The 19,049-nt window shown below is 40.7% G+C and overlaps 1 protein-coding gene across 3 annotated transcripts in view; it reads left to right on the forward strand.

The window, feature by feature from the left end:
* LOC121958637 (disks large homolog 5-like) overlaps positions 1–19,049 on the forward strand; it is a 43,526-nt gene that overhangs the window by 14,908 nt on the left and 9,569 nt on the right. For 2 of the 3 annotated variants that reach the window (XM_088069976.1, XM_088069977.1), the window contains exons 6-27: positions 2,104–2,360; positions 2,764–3,076; positions 5,177–5,407; positions 6,429–6,613; positions 6,749–6,874; positions 7,109–7,241; positions 7,348–7,472; positions 7,899–8,074; positions 8,851–8,954; positions 9,914–10,006; positions 10,105–11,082; positions 11,209–11,332; positions 12,344–12,488; positions 13,028–13,149; positions 14,047–14,130; positions 14,227–14,386; positions 14,666–14,743; positions 15,769–15,931; positions 16,017–16,150; positions 16,969–17,133; positions 17,276–17,459; positions 18,859–19,007. In XM_088069976.1, coding sequence (XP_087926102.1) covers positions 2,104–2,360; positions 2,764–3,076; positions 5,177–5,407; positions 6,429–6,613; positions 6,749–6,874; positions 7,109–7,241; positions 7,348–7,472; positions 7,899–8,074; positions 8,851–8,954; positions 9,914–10,006; positions 10,105–11,082; positions 11,209–11,332; positions 12,344–12,488; positions 13,028–13,149; positions 14,047–14,130; positions 14,227–14,386; positions 14,666–14,743; positions 15,769–15,931; positions 16,017–16,150; positions 16,969–17,133; positions 17,276–17,459; positions 18,859–19,007 — 4,229 coding nt within the window. The remainder of the gene's footprint in view (positions 1–2,103; positions 2,361–2,763; positions 3,077–5,176; positions 5,408–6,428; positions 6,614–6,748; positions 6,875–7,108; positions 7,242–7,347; positions 7,473–7,898; positions 8,075–8,850; positions 8,955–9,913; positions 10,007–10,104; positions 11,083–11,208; positions 11,333–12,343; positions 12,489–13,027; positions 13,150–14,046; positions 14,131–14,226; positions 14,387–14,665; positions 14,744–15,768; positions 15,932–16,016; positions 16,151–16,968; positions 17,134–17,275; positions 17,460–18,858; positions 19,008–19,049) is intronic. The other variant, XM_042507702.2, reaches the window with a different exon arrangement.

Raw genomic sequence — 19,049 nt, forward strand, 5'->3', positions numbered from 1 at the left:
GGCCGAAGATGTGTGTAAAATTCAATGAGGGTTAAAACCCCTCTCAGAGAAAGCTTTGTTGTGAATGAAGAATAAGTTTTAAATTAAGTATCAGATGAAATGTAGCAGGACACTGAGGATCGTGCATCTACTTCATTCGTGACCCAGAAGTCCCTCCAGAAAGAAGAGTTATTAACAAGCTACCATATGGACTGAAAAGCATTTCATTCAATGAGCAGTCTTGGTGACTCTCATGTAAATGTAGGTTGTTGTGATCAGTGTAAGTCAAGACTGAGGGATTATCTCTGTGTCTGAAAATTGAAGCCAAAGTGGAAGTAAATTAATCCCGCATTCTTTCTAATGGCCAGCAGGGGGCAACTCCACTAAAAAAATAATTCAATTTGTACAAAAGTCTGAGAAAAAAAAAACCCCAAATAAATGTATACATAAAAAAATACATAAAAAGTTAGTATAAAGTCTGAAAAAAGACCCATCTTTTCACTTAATTTATTACCACTGTAACATTTTCCTAACAAGTTAATGGTTTTAATTGCTAGTTTCAAGTCTTCTTCAAAACAGCAGACGATAAAGTAGGGTATGCTTTGGGTGTGGCTACTCTACAGTTGAGAAGTTGCTACCATGCTGAGCTGTCAATAGTGTCCTCAGGTTCTCAGTTAGATCCACACCTGTTACTCCAAAGCTCAACCCTCCAAATGTTAGTCAACAAACCAATGGGTGATGTAACGGTGTATACATCCACTTCTTTTACACAGTCTGTGCTCAAGACTGCAATTTGATGCCATTTTGTAAATAATGAAATACAGATGGAAACAGGACATAAACAAGGTGTTTGTTCTGTAATAGTGTGGGAGGATAGATGTGTGGTCATCACAGTTTTTAAATGAGGAACTACCAAAATAATAATAATAATAATGATGATGATGATAATAATAACTTTATTTACATAGCATCTTTAAAAACAAACAGAGAAAGGTCTATAAAAGTGAAACCAAAAGGCAAGAACAAAATGTGTCTACAAAAGGTCAAGAATAAAGCAAATAACAGGAATGATAATCTTAGAGGGCAGTTGAAGCACTAAATAAATAAAATTTTAGAAAATATAAGAATACATGCAACAAAAGACAATAAAAATGATAAAAGGTGATAAAAGAAATAATAATATAAAATTACAACATAATATCAATGCATCACTTCAGTGGGGATAAAACAAAGATAAGAGATAAAAACAGATTAAATTACCAATCTCTTTAATTATCTAGCACAATTGTAGAGATTGTGTCCTGGACTGACAGTGTAGAAGCAGAAAGAAAAATTAGGAGAGTCAGCAGTGTGTCTGACATGCAACATAGGTCCATGGCCAAAATCAACCTGTCATACAATTTATGATGTGGTTAGACCAGTTTACACTGACACCATAAACTAGGTGCACCAGAGTCTGATTTGTGGCAGATTGGGACCCATTTTTTCAACTGGTCTTGTTGCAGTTGTTTGATCCTCACCGTAGTGCAAATGAAGGCTTTAACAAGAGACTAAATGAACCGAACGAAAAACTCAGACGCACCAAAGTGTGCGTGAACCGCACTGTAACGGTTATGCAAGTTTTTACAAACACAACTTAAAAAGGGAGCTTTCTCTCATGCTTTTGTTTTTAGATTTTTATCCAGAGCACCATGAAACAAAGTTGTGAGCAGTCTCATTTATCAGCAAAAAGAAGGCATCTGTGAAACATGGCCATTTCTGTTTGCCCATAAAATTAAAGCACTAAAACATACAGAATCTGGATTTAAGTTTATCTTTGGTCTTCTACCTCAGAGCACAGTTTAGGGCCTAAAGCTTTAGTTGATTACTTATGAGATTAAGACACTTTTCAGTGTCAAAACACTGTTAATTAATTAATTTAAGACTTCATTATTTATATTAAAGCTAACCTTAATTGTACAGTTGATGCAAATGGAATTGAATAAGGCAATCATGAATAGCCAAAACTCTTTTTTTATAGAATTATACCGAAACGCATCCTTGTCCTTATTCAAATGCACCACAAATGGATGAAAAGTGAAGTCTCAGTGTACCCCTCTAATTCGGTAATGATGTCATTTCCAGGTGATGAGAGAGGGGTCATCTGATGTTCTCAATAAGCTTTACGAAGCAGCTGTGGACAAGTTGGAGGCCACGAGGAGTGACTACGAGGCTCTGAGGAAGCGCTACAATGAGAAGACGGCCAGTCGCAATGCAGACCTGAGTCGTCTGGACCAGGCTGAGGAGGAGAACCACCGGCTGCAGAAACAGCTGGACATGCTGCTGAAACAGAGAGACGCTGCCATCCACTATCAGCAGCAGTTCTCCTCGTCTATAAGAAGGTAAAGTCGAAAATATCACAGACACACAAAATCTGCAGCACGAGAAGCTGCACACACACAGACTCAGCAGCTGTAAAGAGTCTAATGATTAACAGCAGTTGCAGAAAACTTCAAACTTGGTACTTGAGTGTAATGCCAAGGTCAAATCTGCACAGTGCTTAAAACATTCTTAATCCAGGGCAGATGAAGCTTTGCAGATGGGCAGATGCGTTCCCATTTTAACTTTTCCTTTATGATGCTGAGATTGCAAGCTTTGCAAGTAACTTGCTGTTTTTTTCCTTTCTGTGTTTCTGTCACTTATGTTTAAACTTGTTTTTGAAAGCAACTGTAGATATAAGTATACTATAAATATTCATCTGCAAGAATACAATTCAAAACCCAACACATTCTCTATGTGGTACAGGTTTGACAACACGCAGCAGGAACTGTCCAAGGCCGCAGCTCAGAACAAGGAGCTGCAGCGAGAGATGGAGCGGCTGCAGTCAGAGGCGACACGGCTGAAGACCCAGCAGCTCAAGGCGGCGAAAGACGGCGAGAAATACAAGGAGGAGCGAGACTCGGTGATCAGCGAGTACCGGCTGATCATGAGCGAGCGGGACCAGGTGATTAAAGAGGTGGACAGGCTGCAGACCGGGCTGGAGATAGCAGAGGCGAAGCTGAAGAACAACTGCTCAGAGAGACGGGTGGCCAGTGAGGAGCTAGAGGCTCTCCGACAGGTAAAAGCTCAATTAAGGGATCCTAAGTCCCCACTAAGAAATAAATTAGGTTATTAGGTATTTTACAGGAAGGGATGGGAGAATAGTTATTCCTGTTTGGATAATCATTAATCTCATGATGATTTCTTCAAATTTACAAGGATGTTTTACTTTAAATAATATTCCAGAGTTACAATGATCACTGAAAACCAGGAAAAGTCATTGAATTTCACTCTTATTTTCAAAGCCTGGGAAAATCATGGAATGAGTTAAATCTTCAAAAGTTTTGAAAAATTCAATACATTTTGTTCTGTGCATTGAAATTATTTGTTATTTTCCACTGATAATCTTTCATGAAGTGTAACAGCAAATTTATTTTCAGCAAGCTGTTGACGTGTTGTTGCTTCTATGCGTCGATGTGTAACGTTTTGTTGACCATCGCATTCATTTTTAAAAAATTTCACAATACCTATGACTATTCATAAAAAGTGAATAGTCATATAAATTTGATTATCGGTTCTTTAAAAGCCATGAAGTTTGGAGTTTTGGACCATGAAAATGTGTGGGGATTCTGATATTAGTAAACTTATTGATGATGAATGACTTATTACGCACTATCTGTGTTCAAAATTTATCGACTATAAGTAAGCTGGTTGTAGTTGCAGTCATCAGTAATTTTGTACACCCCAGAGATTATTTAGGCTGGCCAAGAAGCAGTCAGGTGTAGTCATTGGTATTGAAACCTTCATCATAAGTCGCTTAGATTTTCATCTAATAGGAAGTTTGTTTTCGTAACACCGTCAGTTCAGTGAAAGGGGAAAATACCAGTGTCACAGCTGTACAAGAAACAGACCACAGATATGTAGAAAATACAAAACAAAACTGTGGTCTTCACAGGTCCAAAATGACCGACCCGGACCCTAATGGAAGCTGGAATTTTCTGAGATCTGATGGGATCCAATAATTCTTAAAAAATTTACCTCTCCTGTTTTTGCCCAAGGCAGTTCAGACCCAATGCAGTGCATGTCTGACAGGAGAGAGACAGGTCTATTTGTGGACCTGACTAACCAGGTAATGGCTAGTAAAAATGCAGCTCTGCTGCTTAAATTGCTTTTCATGTCTGATGTGTAATGACTGTTCTCCCCCATCTTATCTGTTATAATGTTTAATAACATTTCAGATCCATTTTTATTTTATTATCATCACTTATTTCATCTTATTATCACTTATTTTGTAGTTGTTGTTGTGATGTGAGCTGCTGCAACCAGTTTACTATAGTTCTAAGCAGCTTTGATCGTGTGTAAAAATTTCAATGTGTAAACTTCTGTCAATATGCACGTGCTATACATTGTTGGCTTGGTTAGATTCTCCATAATTCAGTTCTTCAGTTCATTTTACAGAAAGCATGAGCCCCGAAGTATTATTTATTCAGATTCACCAGTATGGCAAACAAAAGAGATGGGGAAAAAAGTGATGACTCCCTCCCTTTAAAGCGGTCATAAAGCCTGAGTACTTGTCCACTCCATGATTTTTTACATTTGTTTAGTCTATAAGATTCCACCTATCAAAAGAATCAAAAAGGGTATTCTTGAAATTAATCCAAGCTGTGAATATTGTACGTCTCACTATTCATCTTTTCTCCGCTCCAACTCATTGGTGCTGCTGTTTAATGTTTCTTTCACCTTACTTTAGATTTTTTAATCTGATCCTAAATCAGCCTTATCATCATACAAGATACACTTACAGCGCTTACGCATTTTTCTCACGATCAGCGCTCATCACATGTCTTTGCAGATCTACTTGGGTATTGCACATAATGAATAAATGACCTGAGACCCACGGTAATAGAATGGGACCTGACCCAGACCATGATACATAACTAAGCACAATGTGGACCCAAACTCGTTTGAAACTCAGGTCCATGGGTTGGGTGGACCTGTGAAGACCCCAAATACAAAATAAAGCCCTTAAAAAAATGCTTTGCACATCAAAATTCCTATCAAATTGAAGGAAAAAACAGTCTTTGTATCAGAGTGACATGGAAAATTCATAAAAATTTGAATATTTACTGACTTTTGATCTCAATAATCCATGTGTGACATATTTTTTTGCGATATGAAGGAGCTGTCCTCAGCACTGGTGGACAGGGACCGGGCCATCTGCGAAAAGAACGAGCTGCTGGAGAAATACTGCCACGAGGTGAAGGACAAGGCTGAGGCCCAGAAAGAGTTGAGCCAGGCCTGCAAGGACATCGAGATGGTGCGCGAGGAGAGGGACGTGGCCCGTAAGGAGAGGACGGAGGCCATCATCCAGAGGGACCAGCTGCTGCGAGAGTATTACCAGGCCAGACAGGTAGCCAGACAGACGGGAGATTTATCATTACAAATGGAGGGATTGATTTATTCCCCTGACAATAATCCCTTCATCCCATCTCATATAGGAGTAGTAAATGTTTTTTTCCAGCAGCTGGCGGATTTCCACACATTGATTTTGTTGAGAAAGGGTGTATGACCCATCACACTTAGTTTTAGTGTGATTGTCAGATTAATTGTAATGAAAGTCCTGAGATTCCTGCATTAGGAAATTACCAGCAATTACAGTGAAAAGGCTCTCTGACTTTGAAGTGCACAAGAGAACTGCACTGCATCAGAAATGGATAATTAAGCCTAACAACAGTACAGTAAAGGCTAATGGAATTAATTCAGCTATGGACTTAATTAATGGTCTCGCTACACAGGCAGTCTCCCTCCTATAAGCTTATTTAGAGCGAGAGAGACACAATTTCTGCAGATCCACCAGCAGTGAGACATACTATATCTGACCCACTTTAAACTACAATGCCGAATCCAATCTATGTCTCAAACTAACCTCAGCAGTTGCTTTTTAATTTGCACCATGAGACAAAGTTTTACTCTGTGCAGATTACAGTGGACACCGATTGCAAGGTTAAAAGAAGGATTATATCTTTTATTGTATAAATTAATTCACCAGAAATGAAGACACACTTTCCACATTGGACATCCACGGACAGCTGTGGTAATGCAGGAGCACATGCAGTTCTATTCATGGCACAATTTAGGGTCGATGTCAGCCCCCAGCAGTAAACGGCAGGGCTGAGAAGTGAGCTTACCTTCCATTTCTTATTCAGTGCTAATTTCGAGATGAACACAGCCTCAAGTGTCTCTTAAATGAGTTGGAGCCGAAAGCAAACTGTAATGTTCACAAACTGGAAAATGATCAAATCAAGCTAAGTTCTTTAAAATGTGTCCTCTACACCATTAAGCTCAATTTAAATTTAAAAAGCTCCTGCTCACATCATTTTTACAGCCCTACACTGACCTTTATCACCTCTTATGTCCCTAAATTCCTCCAGAAACAAGACTCTGCCACTCTGGACATGGAACGAGCCAACAAGGAGATCGATATGCTGAGGAAACAGTACGAGGCGATTTCTCAGGAGCTGAAGGAGGCAGTGCAAGAGGCCGAGGTCGCCAAGTGCCGCCGAGACTGGGCCTTCCAGGAGAGGGACAAGATAGTGGCAGAGAGGGAGAGCATACGGTGAGGAACAGGTTCAGAAGATCTCTAATGTGGAAATATGTCGTGTTTATGTTGCACGTTCGTGAAGACAGACTTGGATGAAAATAGATATGTTTACATTTTGTGTGATCCTGATTTTGTGCGCGCATCTGTCAGCACGCTATGTGACAACCTGAGGCGAGAGAGGGACAGAGCCGTGAGTGATCTGGCAGACGCTCTGAGGAATCTAGATGACACGAGGAAGCAGAAGAACGACGCTGTGCGGGAACTCAAAGAACTAAAGTGAGTGATTCCTCAACACTTTTTATTTACGTCTCGTCATTTTCTGCACTATTTTTAGGTTTGAACCTTGAATGTTAATCAGTAAGTTTCTACTTGTGTCAGAGTTTGTGCTCCTCTCCAGAATGATTTGATACCAGATCTTTTGTGCCACCCTGTGGAGGAAGTATGTCACTGACTGAGTAAAAGGACTGAAAGGAGACTGTTGATCTAAGATCACATTTCTGTGTCCTGCAGAGAAAAGATGGAGGACCAGTTAGAAAAGGAAGCAAGGTTTCGTCAGCTGATGGCTCACAGTTCACACGACTCAGCCATCGACACAGACTCGATGGAGTGGGAGACAGAAGTTGTAGAATTTGAGAAGCACAGAGTAAAAAACATTATTTTCTCAATTTTTATTCAGCAAATTGAATTTGAGTGAAACAAATTTTGATGGAGTATCGAACTGTAAATTAATGATGTTTTGTCTTCTTCAGGACATGGATTTGAAAGCACTTGGGTTTGATATCGCTGAAGGGGTAAATGATCCTTATTTACCAGGAGATTGTGGCATATTTGTCAGTAAGGTGGATAAAGGAAGTATTGCTGAAGGAAGATTAAGGTAAATCTCTCACTGCTTTCTTTGCCACCTCAGACATTTGTCTGTATTTAATGTGATGTAGTTATATTGTTCATCACACATAAACCTATACACATACATACATGTGTACTTGTGCATGCACAAACAAAGTATAACAGCATTATAATGTATAGCAAAAAATTAATTAATTAAAAGAGGGGGAAAATTTGATACAATGAACTGCTCTATAAAAGGTGGCCACATTTTGTAATTTTTACTTATTCGTTTTTCATGGCACATTAATTTATTTTATACAGAGGCAGCTTTAAATTGCTTTACATAATATATATTTTTTAAAAAAAGACACTGGTACGAGAAGTAAAAGTGCATAATCATTTTATTTGTCTACTTATTTTCTTTCTGGAGAATTTGATTGATTGATCCGTCACTCTGGTTCTCTCTATGCAGGGTGAACGATTGGTTGTTGAAAATTAACGATGTGGACCTGACCAATAAGGACAGGAAGCAGGTAATCAAAGCGGTGCTGAGCGGCGAGGGAGTGATCAATATGGTGGTTCGCAGAAGGAAGTCACTGGGAGGGCGCATCATCACTCCGATCCAGATAAACCTGGCTGGACAGAAAGGTCTGCTTCAAGCTCTGGTTAACCCTCTAACAGTCACACTAAGAAATACTTTTGCAAAAAAAAAAAATACACTATAAACCATAGAATATGTTAACAAAATGCATGGATTTGTTAAAAAAAAAAAGAAATTCCTAGTATAATGCATTGCCAAAGGTGCAAAAGTCAATGTAATATAATAGAAATCTGAAAATAAAAGTAATTTCATACAATAAATATTAAAATAATTAAGAAAAAAGAAGTAGATGCAAATAGAAATTAATTTATATACATTACATATTCTGTATAAAACTAATGACAAATTGTCAATGTTATTTAATAAAAATCTGACTTAAAAATACAAATAAAAAATGAATCTAGTAACAAAATCTGTCAAAAATGTATGGTAGAAAAAAACAGTCAATTTAATATAATGAAATTGAATTGAATAGAATTACAGTTTAATAAAAATACTATAATGCATTGTATGAAAACATCTATATAAAATTAAATTGGGCTTTGCCTAGTTTTTAGTGGAGGAATTTTATTGCAAAAAATATATAACGTGGTTAAAATCAAAATACTGCTGATGACAGGCAACTAAAGATTTTACAGTATACAAAATACAGTAGTCATCACTTTTATTTAGTACCACAGATGTAATTACTTAAGTTTTTTAGCTGTGTACTTGATGTTCTGATTGATAAATATATTATACATTTTCTGTTACTGGTAGAGAGAACATGATATGTAAATGTAGATTTTTCTTGATTCTGATATTTTTTCCGTCTCACCCTCAGACAGCGGCATAGGTCTGGAAAATGGAGTGTTTGTTGCCACTCTGGCTCCAGGCAGTCCAGCTGCCAGAGACTGCGCTCTTACTGTCGGGGATAGACTGTTAGCTGTGAGTATGCTGCCCAAAAAAGTTTTAAAGTTACATGAGAAAAGATGATGTCATTTGATGACATGAAACAGCTTTCGGGAAGATACATTGGCCTTTAGTGCCTTCTAGTGACCACTGGCATGTTGTCTTTTATCAAGGACCATGATATACATATGATATACATGAAATATTAGTACTTTGAAGAGCCTACTATGTGCCTATTTTCATAGTTTACAGTTTTGGTAATTAGTGTACAGGAAACTAATGCATTTTACTGTTTTGTACCACCAGATAAGGATACAAGGTGTCTAACAGCAACATTAAACACCTTCTGCTTGTATCAGATTTAGAAAAAGCAAAATCTTTGTCCAAGATCTTTTTCTTCTCCTCCATCAACAGCACGCTAAATAAGCAGGCAGATTTACTATGCATGTTGTCAGCTTTGAGAAAAAGTAGTAAACCAAACCACGGATTTTCATGGACATACTTCGTATAGGAGCCATTCCTAATGTAAATGCACGTAGGATGCTACCTGTTCTGAAGGGGTTACTGTCATGGTACTGGGTGCGAGCGTTAATGTAGGTAGGAACCATCATGAATTGAGGTGTGTTGCTAGATGGAAGTTTTTACTGTTACGCCATGGGATGTCCTGCTAATTGTAGTTGTGAAAAGTTGTGCTTTGATTAATGTTTATGGACACAGATGGTTGATTGAAGACCATGATGGTGACAAATAAACAGCATCAAACAACAAATTGGGAGTCTTGTTTTCACCAGAAAAACAGCTGATGAATTTCAGGCGAGCGCGTCCGTTAATAGCCCGTCTTGGCAGCCCTCAGTGGCTTTAAGTTTAGGCTTAGCAGCTACACTTGGTGAACTTTGCAATTCCCACATATGCTTTGCCAAGTATATTGATGTATATTATGCTGACTATGAAGGCAAGTTGTGAATTTTTGTCTCCTTGTTTTTTGTCCACTACAGATTAATGGCATAGCACTCGATAACAAGTCGCTCTCTGAATGCGAGTCTCTGCTGAGAAACTGTCGTGATTCTCTCAGCATCTCCCTCATGAAGGTGAAAACCTCAGTCCCACACACACAAACTTGTATGCTTTCATTTCTTGTTAATTGAAAATGAAGTAATGTGAAATCATTTTTGACCTCCCTCCACAGTTCCTCCCACAGAGCTGCTCTGGACAGAGTTTATTTGAAGGTTTGAGAGACTCTGAAAAGATTTCCCGGCTCCAGTCCTGTGAGATCCATGCCAGGAACTGCAGGAACTCCAAGCACAACTGTCCCAAACACAACTGCTCCACACAAACAGATGTTTGCAGCTGTGAACTTGGCGGCCGAGGGGACGAAATGTGTAAGGACGCCGGTGACTCTCTGGACAGCAGCAGCAGCAGCTCTCACTGCCACCACAAGCCTTTTTCCAACAGCTCCCTGCACTCCCGCTCCCTCTCCACCTCCCACAGCCCCTCAGAGCCCCACCCGGACTTATGCTACAGGAGGCCGGAGCTCCACCATCGCCCGTTCACCTTCACCCCCGTGCTCTCCGACTGCAGCTCACCTCAGACCGCTGTGGACCGAGTGCAGAGCTCATCAGTGAAGCCCAGCGGAGGCACGTGGCCTAAAGTCATAGCAGGAGCTTCTCTTCCTGAGTGTGCCCAGCTCTCCATCTACAAAAAAGTCAAACAGAGGAAGTCCATCTTTGATGTGAATGCTTTCAGGAGACCGGAGGTGCCCCCGAAACTGGACTACATGTCTCTTTCTCAGGTGCCCAAGCACTCGCCGCAGAACTCGATATCTGAATCGGCTCAGACTCCTCCCACCCCACCAGCCAGGAGCGACTCATTCAGGTTTAAACATCGCCAGCAGAACAGCTCGGCGTCGGACTCCACCATCACCACCGGCACTCCTCCGGCCTCCCCAGCCCAAGCTACGAGCCCGAAGGATGCGGGAGAGGCAAATAACCAGCTCTATTACAGCGATGCTCCTCCAGGAGAGACAAAGAGCGTCTCCAAGAAACCTGCTGAGGAGGAGGGGAGTCGACACAGGGCAGAGGAGCGGCAGAAGAGGAGGTACCGGCCAAAATCAGCCCCGGCACTGCGGCGAAATGTTACTCCATTACACATCCCTGTTCCCATGCAGGTAACTAAGATACTGTCCTCATCAGATTCTTGTTGATGTGTGTGTTTCCAGATTTGATCAATTGATTAGAAAAACAATCGTCATTTGCAGCCCAGGTGTTCATAGCTGTGTGATTGCTTCTCGCAGGTACAGAGTTTCTCTAATGACGAGCACTCCCCAGAGCCGATGGACTTGTTACGCTTCTCTCCCATGAGAACTAATCGGTACAGCATGCCCTTTGCACCCCCCAGCTACGGCAGCATCACAGGGCGTAAGTCATCTGAACAACTTTGCCTCCTCTGTGTTCTGCTGAGCCGATCGTCCATCAGCATCTGAATGCAACGTGTGATTTGAAGGATTTTTAAAGAGTCTCCATATTTATCACAGACTTTGACCAGTGTATGAGAGAGCAATGCCACAGTCAAGAGCTCCCACGGTCATGAAAATCTGAAAAAGTCAGGAAATGTCACAGTCACATTTTCCAGGCCTGGAAAAGTTATGGAATTAGTCAAAATCATTGAGAGTTTTGGAAAAGTCATGGAAGTTTGTTGTGTATGATGAAATTGTTTCTTGGCTCAAATATACGTCGATGTGTGACATTTTGTTTACCATCACTCACCTTTCTTTGATTTCTTCCCAAATTACGCATCTTCCTTAATGTATGCGAGCCAGTTTGATTTTATCATGTTTACAAAACACCAGGCAAGTTTTACAAGAAATTGTTATAATAAAAAAATAAATATAATGTTGATGATAAGAATAAGAACAATTATTATTATTATTATTATATTTGGCAAATGTATAATAAAAACTGAGACTTTCAACATCATACACAGCAAGTTCCAAGCAACTTTTTTTATAACGCCAAGTAAAAATTAAATAAGAAATGTATAAATAAAAATAGCTCCCTGAGGTTTCTACACAGTAAAAGTTCCTCTTATGCTTTCTTAGCACTTTTTAATTGATCGGTTTTATCGGCGATCATTAAAATAAAATGCCAGTACAGATAATTGGCAAAATGTGGGCCCTATTAATTTGCCAGGCTGGTAATCTGTCGATCCCTAATAATAATAATAATAATTTTATTTATAAGTAGGATAATACTTATTCATTTCCAACACAGTACATTAGTGTTTGTATTGAGCACATGCGTTGAACTAAGGTAAAGTCTGATCTGAGGGTCCTGAGGAGCCGGGAGGAGATTACAACCAAACAACCATCGTAGGATGGAAATGTAACACAACTGTAGTTTTAGCTCTCATCTCTGTGTCTGTTCCTCCAGACCCAGCACAGCGCGGTTTGGCCCCGTGCCCTGCTGTGACGGCTGTGATGAGGAACCCGGTCTACACTGCCTGGAGCCACGAGATCCAGACCAACAACTGTCCTCCAGCTCCCAGCTCAGGCGTCCACCCACATTCACACACAAGGTGCTAACATCTTACCGTGTTTGCATTTTCCACTCTTTACATTTTTCTTTGTTTACACTAATAGACCTTTTTCACTGCAGATATTTTGACTTGTCAAAGAAGGAAAAGCTGGTACTCATAACACTGTGATATGTCACAATATCTGCTGTGTCCTTTGTTTAATGTGATCTTAAAGGTGAAAATCTGTATGTTTGGGAATGCTGGTTGCACAAAACAGGAAATTTGAGGACATCACCTTCAGGCTCTGCAAAGTTGTGACGGAATTTTTTTTTGCTATTTTCTGACATTTCATACATTTAACAATGATTTTTAAAAACATTTTCATACTGAAAGTACCCATTATTTGCAGCCCCAGTTTAGTTTCTTTCATATTCAACATTCATTTTATAAACCCTGTGATGGTGCATTTTATTGTACAGAGCAACAGTTACCCTGCCCCAGATCTGAGGAACAGATGGCATGTAGCAAATTACATCTTGCTCTGGGTTGAATGATTGACCGCGCAGGGACTTACCGAGGCCTTTTTTCTCCACTTTTAGCCCCCAGCATCAAGGTCGCCTCAGCCTGGACCTCAGCCACAAGCGCACCGGGGACTCGACTGAGACGAGCTGCAGCCAACCACCGCACAGCACCAACTCCCTGCCCTCCAGTGCCAGACTGGGTACGTATGCAGCCCTAGATTTAGACGAATCATAACTTTGATCCTATGTCCTATGACTTATATTCTCGTGTTTAGAGGATCAGCTCACCCATGTACTAGAACATATTCTTTTCTCTTACTTCTAGTAGTTTCTAGCCATGCAGATAGTTAGATAGTGCAGATATAACTGTTTTGTTAGAGGTCATTTCTGTTCAAGAAAGCAGTAAGTAACCAGAACATTTGTTCCCAAAAAGTGATTCTGCAGAAATGTTAAAATATCATTTTGAACACTAAGAAATACCTTTAAAAAAAAAGATTACATTTAAAAATGAAAGAAAATTAGAAGTGTGGAGTAGTAAAGAAGTGAGCTTACCAGACTTCTGTAGGCCTCATCTTTGCTTGAGGCTAGTGGATTTGAGGCTACATAAGCTGCTACTTAGATAACATAACCAAGTAGCATTGTGGGTAATGTAGTGGCCAGGAAGAAGAAACCATGGAATAAAAAAGGCAAAATCTCTGATTCTGATGTATATATTCTGATGCTTAAAAAAAAACTTTGGGTAACTTTTGGAAAATAATTTCTTGAAATTAATCTAGAAATTAACAGAATTGTTACATTGTTACGAAACATCGTGTAAAAAAAGACAGCAATATTTCTGTACATCCCACAGGGAAGGACACATATTAAAGCTTTTAGACATCATCAGGAGATACTATATTGCCTATCACACTGTCTGGCTCAGCTCAGACAGTGACTGCTCAGCCTCATCAAACACTATCATTGCAGTAATTCATCAGAGCAATCACAAGGTTGGGAAAAACAGATTATCACCATCACTAAACAACATCCTGACTACTTAGGCAAGTGAGAAAATGTTTTTTTCTAATTAATAAGTTTTGTGCGTTTTTGGTCTTAAGGCTCCTCCAGTGCTTTACAGTTCAGGGCGGAGCGCATCAAGATCCCTCCAACCCGTTATCCACGCTCCGCTGGATCTGACAGAGGTGTGGTTGAAGTTTGGCAGCTACATCATCTGATAACGAGCACAACAGGAGCAAACAGGAAGTCTGATTTCATGCGTTTACTCTCCTCTACTCCAGGCTCCCTTTCACATTCAGAGTGTAGCAGCCCGACACCTCCGATGTCCCCCGTCAACCTGGAGACATCATCTTTCACCAGCAGCCAATCGCAGAGCTCCATTTCCATCCAGCCCAGGATATCAGTCAGCCCTGCTCCAGTTGGTGACAGGCGGAAGGATGGGTAGGCTAGTCCCTTGTTCTGGTCGTTACGCCGCCATCATTCAGCAGAACACGACACGTTTTCCGCCATTTGTCTGTACCTCTGTCTGCTTCATTGTGATTTAGTGCTTGTAAAGCAGTAAACAAAGCTGTGAGCCTCCATCCTCGTATCGTTAGAACTCCGACTCTCCATCTATCATTTTCTTCTCATCTCTCTGCTGATGTTCATTTTAACCTGAAATCTTTTCCTCCTTCTTCAGGTGATTACTCTCTGTCTTTCCTCTCTCCATCTCTGTCTTAGATTTGTCTCTTATAACACTTCCTCTGTCAGACTTCCACTGGCTGTTAAGCCCGAGTTCCTCTCTTTAAGAAGCTTGAGGTTTGTACTGTGCTGCTTGTAGCTCCTACAGTGTATGCACTCCCTGCAAGACTGTTAGAGCAGCAATATCAAGACTCTCTGTTTATACACCAGTGTTAGTATAGTTTTTTATAAGTTTTTATTTTTATCTCAGAAAACGAAAATTGTTTTAGTTAACTATAATCTTGGTACATGCTGCAGATATATGATGTACAGGATTCCCATGGTCATGAAATTCCTGGAATAATTATGAAATTAGAAAAAAAATGTTTCCCTGGCCTGGAAGTTGTTTTGAATCTGAACAAATTGGCCCGATTTTTTTTTATAAGACCATTTAAAAGAGACAGTCAGCAACTTTACAAGAAATGACTCCCAAAATTAGAAAGACATTAATTAAAGTTACATGAAGATTTCCTGAAAATGAGCAAAAAAGCTTGTGAGGTCACTTGGTGCATACACCTGGTTTGCCACAGGAACGTATGACAAGCGTGGAAAGTTAGAAAGCTCTAACAGTTTGCATGTATGCAAACGCCTGGGAGAAAGTGTTTAACAATGTATTACTGTATTACTTAAATAAATGTAAATGAAAAAATGAAAATGAGGTAAAAAATTATGAAAAGGCTTTGAAATTAATGGTTAAATATGTGTGGGAACCCTGAATGTAGCAGCAGTGGTGTTAGACTTGTTTGAATGTTTAAAAGCCCTGATAAAGAATACCAGTAGATGTGTATGCCTTCAAGTCATCATCTTTTCTTTGCTTGTTATTTATTCAGAATGCTGTTTAATTTTGCATAATTGCATGACTTTGAGTTGAAATGCACTCGACATGTCCCACGCATCTCCCATATGTGACTGTGGAGACTTTTAAACCTGAAGGCTGGCAATTCATCTTTGCTCTAGAAGCAAATCACAGCACAGAGAGCTGCTTTGCAACACTTGCTTTGGACGTTTATATCATTCTGAGTTGCATGTTGCATCCTGTCAGCAGTCGACATGCTTTCACTCAGAATATTACACTAAGTGTTTCTCTTTCCTCCCGCCTGAAGGCCATACTTGGAGGAGCCACGCAATGTGACGGTACAGAAAGGAGCAGAGCCACTGGGGATCTCTATTGTGAGCGGAGAGAACGGGGGAGTATTTGTGTCCAAAGTGACGGCAGGCAGCATCGCGCACCAAGCTCGTTTAGAGTACGGAGACCAACTCCTCGAGGTACAGCAGCCACCACACTTCAACTACACATCTGACTTTTGTTTAGTGTCCCTTTCTGTTACTAATGAATCACTGCTCTTTCCAGTTCAATGGAATCAACCTTCGCAATGCTAACGAGCAGCAGGCACGGCTGGTGATTGGGCAGCAGTGCGACACAGTCACCATTTTGGCTCAGTATAATCCTCACATGTTTCAGCTGGGCAACCACTCTCGTTCAGGGTAAGAGGAGCACCACAACAATAATTCACAATGATTGGTTTCATGGATTTTAGTCTCAGTTAAATGTAAAAACTTGGAATATGTTACTGTACAAACAATGAATACATAACACTGCGTTTACAGCAAACTCACATTATGAGTATGCAGTCAAATGGACAACACACAGTGCCAGTAGTACAAATGAGATTAGCTAACAAATGCAAACACTAACAGCAGAGTAAATACCGTAAAACTTCAATTAATAGCCGGGCTATTATTTGCTTAATGCTCTGTACTCAACAAGCTTATATATCAAGGACTGTCATCTACAGTATATGGAACGAGCTTTTAATTCCTTTCACACAACACTGTTGCTCAGCAAAGATTGGAAATACAATCAAATCATACATTAAGCCCTTTGAACAACAGAAGAAGAAATGACCCATGAACAAGAAAATGACCTAAAAATTTGCAAAACATACATAAATACAAAAATTAAATAAAAATGAGAAATTACTAGGAAAAAAAATCTTAAAAATGATAATAATTCTGTAAAACAGTTTTAAATATGTAAATAAAAGAAAATAAAAATATAGAAATACAATCAAATTGTTTAATTTAACCTCTTTTTTGGGTCTCTTGTGTACTAGGCCAGTATTAGTTCTTGCTCATAGTTTTAGTAAAATTCCCAAAACAGCAGACAATGTATGTCACAACTTTTCTGTCGTTTTAAGTTCTGTCAAGACTGACAATATTTCTGAAACTTATTGAAGAGCGTTTGACTCAAGTAATTAAGGGAAGAGTTGAGAAGATTTTGACTCCACTCTTGTCATCCTCAGTTCTCGTATGGAGTCCATCAGCAACCAGCCGACTCCGCACGACAGCGGAGCCACCACACCAGATAACAACTCCACCGTCGACACGCTGAGTGAGCAGGACGAGGGCACCATGACGCCACCGTCCAAACAGACGACTCCTGCCACCAGCCCTCATAACTCCTTCAGGTAGGGCCAGAATATATTTCGGATGACTTTTGATAGGTGACTGTTTTGCGTTACTTTAGCCAATATCAACTTTAAAGCATTGTGGTGGCATTAAGGAGGAGGAACAGACAAATTCAAAGATTTACTGTGAGGTTTTTTTTAGGCTTCCTGGTTCCAGTACGCGTCGGGCTGCAGAGCCGCGGCTTGTGAGGCTGAAGAGGGTCCAGGTGGAGCTTGGACTGCAGGTCTGTGGAGGGAACCTTTATGGCGTCTTTGTGGAGAGTCTGGATGACGACAGCCCTGCGAAGAGTCCTGATGGCCTGCTGCCTGGAGACCTGATACTGGAGGTACAACGAAACCATTCCAACTAAAAACATCATGAGCACTTTTAAAATGACTTGGGTAGTTGGTGCTAATGAATAATTAGGCACAATGTGGGAATATTGACCTACTGGGTCACACCTCTCAAAATTTCAATTTGGTTGGTGCTAGAATAGATGGTCTGGATGGACTTGTTGTTAGTGATCCCACTGCTTTTCTTGGCAAGGCCCGCCCTACTGTTCTGTGATTGGCTAGAGCCCTGAAATCCAACATTTTTGCGTGTCCATGAAAGCAACGCAGCAAGCATGTAGGAGGCTTTACATCCAGGTTGTGCGGACACAGGAGGACGGCCGAAAGCGGGCACTCAGCCATTGGCACGGACCCTGCTGACCTCCCACTCTCCCTCTGGTTCTCTGGCAAAGGAGCAGCATACAGCCTGGGTCAGAGGGGCTTGTTGAATGTTGCATAGAGGCAGTGAGATACAGTAGAACCAGGTTGCTGAAATTCAAGCCAGAGTTTGCAAAGCATGTTGGACACTGCACACTCAGGGGGATGTGGGCACTGGAGGACAGCAGAGAGTAGACACTCGGCCATGGACACAGACCCTGAAAACTTCCCGCTGTCACTCTGGTTTTTAAACATGTTCACTGACTCTCCGCTCACCCACTGCAACTGCCTCTCCAGCCCTGGTAAATCCTCCAGCAGGCCCTGCGGGCCCTGGTTTGACTCTCAGCCATGTGGCTTTACTCAACAGCCCCTAAGCAGCCTCTAGCAAGCCCCACTGACCCAAACTAGAACCAGAGGAAGAGCTGGAGGTCGAGGTCCATGCCTGCAGCTGAGAGCCCTCAGTCTGCTTTCCCCAAGTATCCACATACCCCTTTTTGCACCTGATCTATAAATGCTATGACTGGACAATGCATTTACACTCTAGCCAATCACAGCACAGTAGGGCGAGACTTGTCCCTCCAGAACTTGCAACCTCTCAGTCTTGCACCACCGAACGAGCATCCATCCTCCCTAGTTTTTGACGATTTGTTTGTTTTTCTGTGATATCAGAAAGCCAATCACTTCCTCTTCATCCTCTTTCTGAAAAATACAGGTGGCAGAGGATGCCGCCATAACTTGATAAGAAAGATACAAAAGTAGGGGTCAACTGATATTGTTTTTTCAGGGTCGATACCAATTATTTGTAGTATGAGACCAAGAGTACAGTAGAGTAGAGTGATTTTATTTCAGGTTCATGATCTGCTCTAATATATAGCACATTAAGCTGCAGATAGGCTTGTAAAATACAACTCAACTCTCTAAAGCTATTTTTTTGTGCATTGTTTGGCTGCTTTTACTGAAACTGATGAGTCACTCTGTGTTGGCAGCCGAGCTCTGTGTCCTGTTTTTCAACACTGTGTAACTGATGTTTTCAAACAGTACAACGGCGTCAGCATGAAGAACAAAACTAAAGAAGAGGCTTACCTGGAGATGTTGAAACCGGCTGAAACAATTACATTCAAGGTCCAGAACTGTGTGGACAACCTCTCTGCAATCAAAGAGTCCCCCGGAGATGGATTTTTCATAAGGTACCCTCACTGTCTAAACAATCGAAAAAAACATCCCAACAG

The sequence above is a fragment of the Plectropomus leopardus genome, chromosome 19, assembly GCF_026936395.1.
Source record: "Plectropomus leopardus strain MGB_pleo_1.0 chromosome 19, ASM2693639v1, whole genome shotgun sequence".
Lineage (NCBI taxonomy): Eukaryota > Metazoa > Chordata > Actinopteri > Perciformes > Serranidae > Plectropomus > Plectropomus leopardus.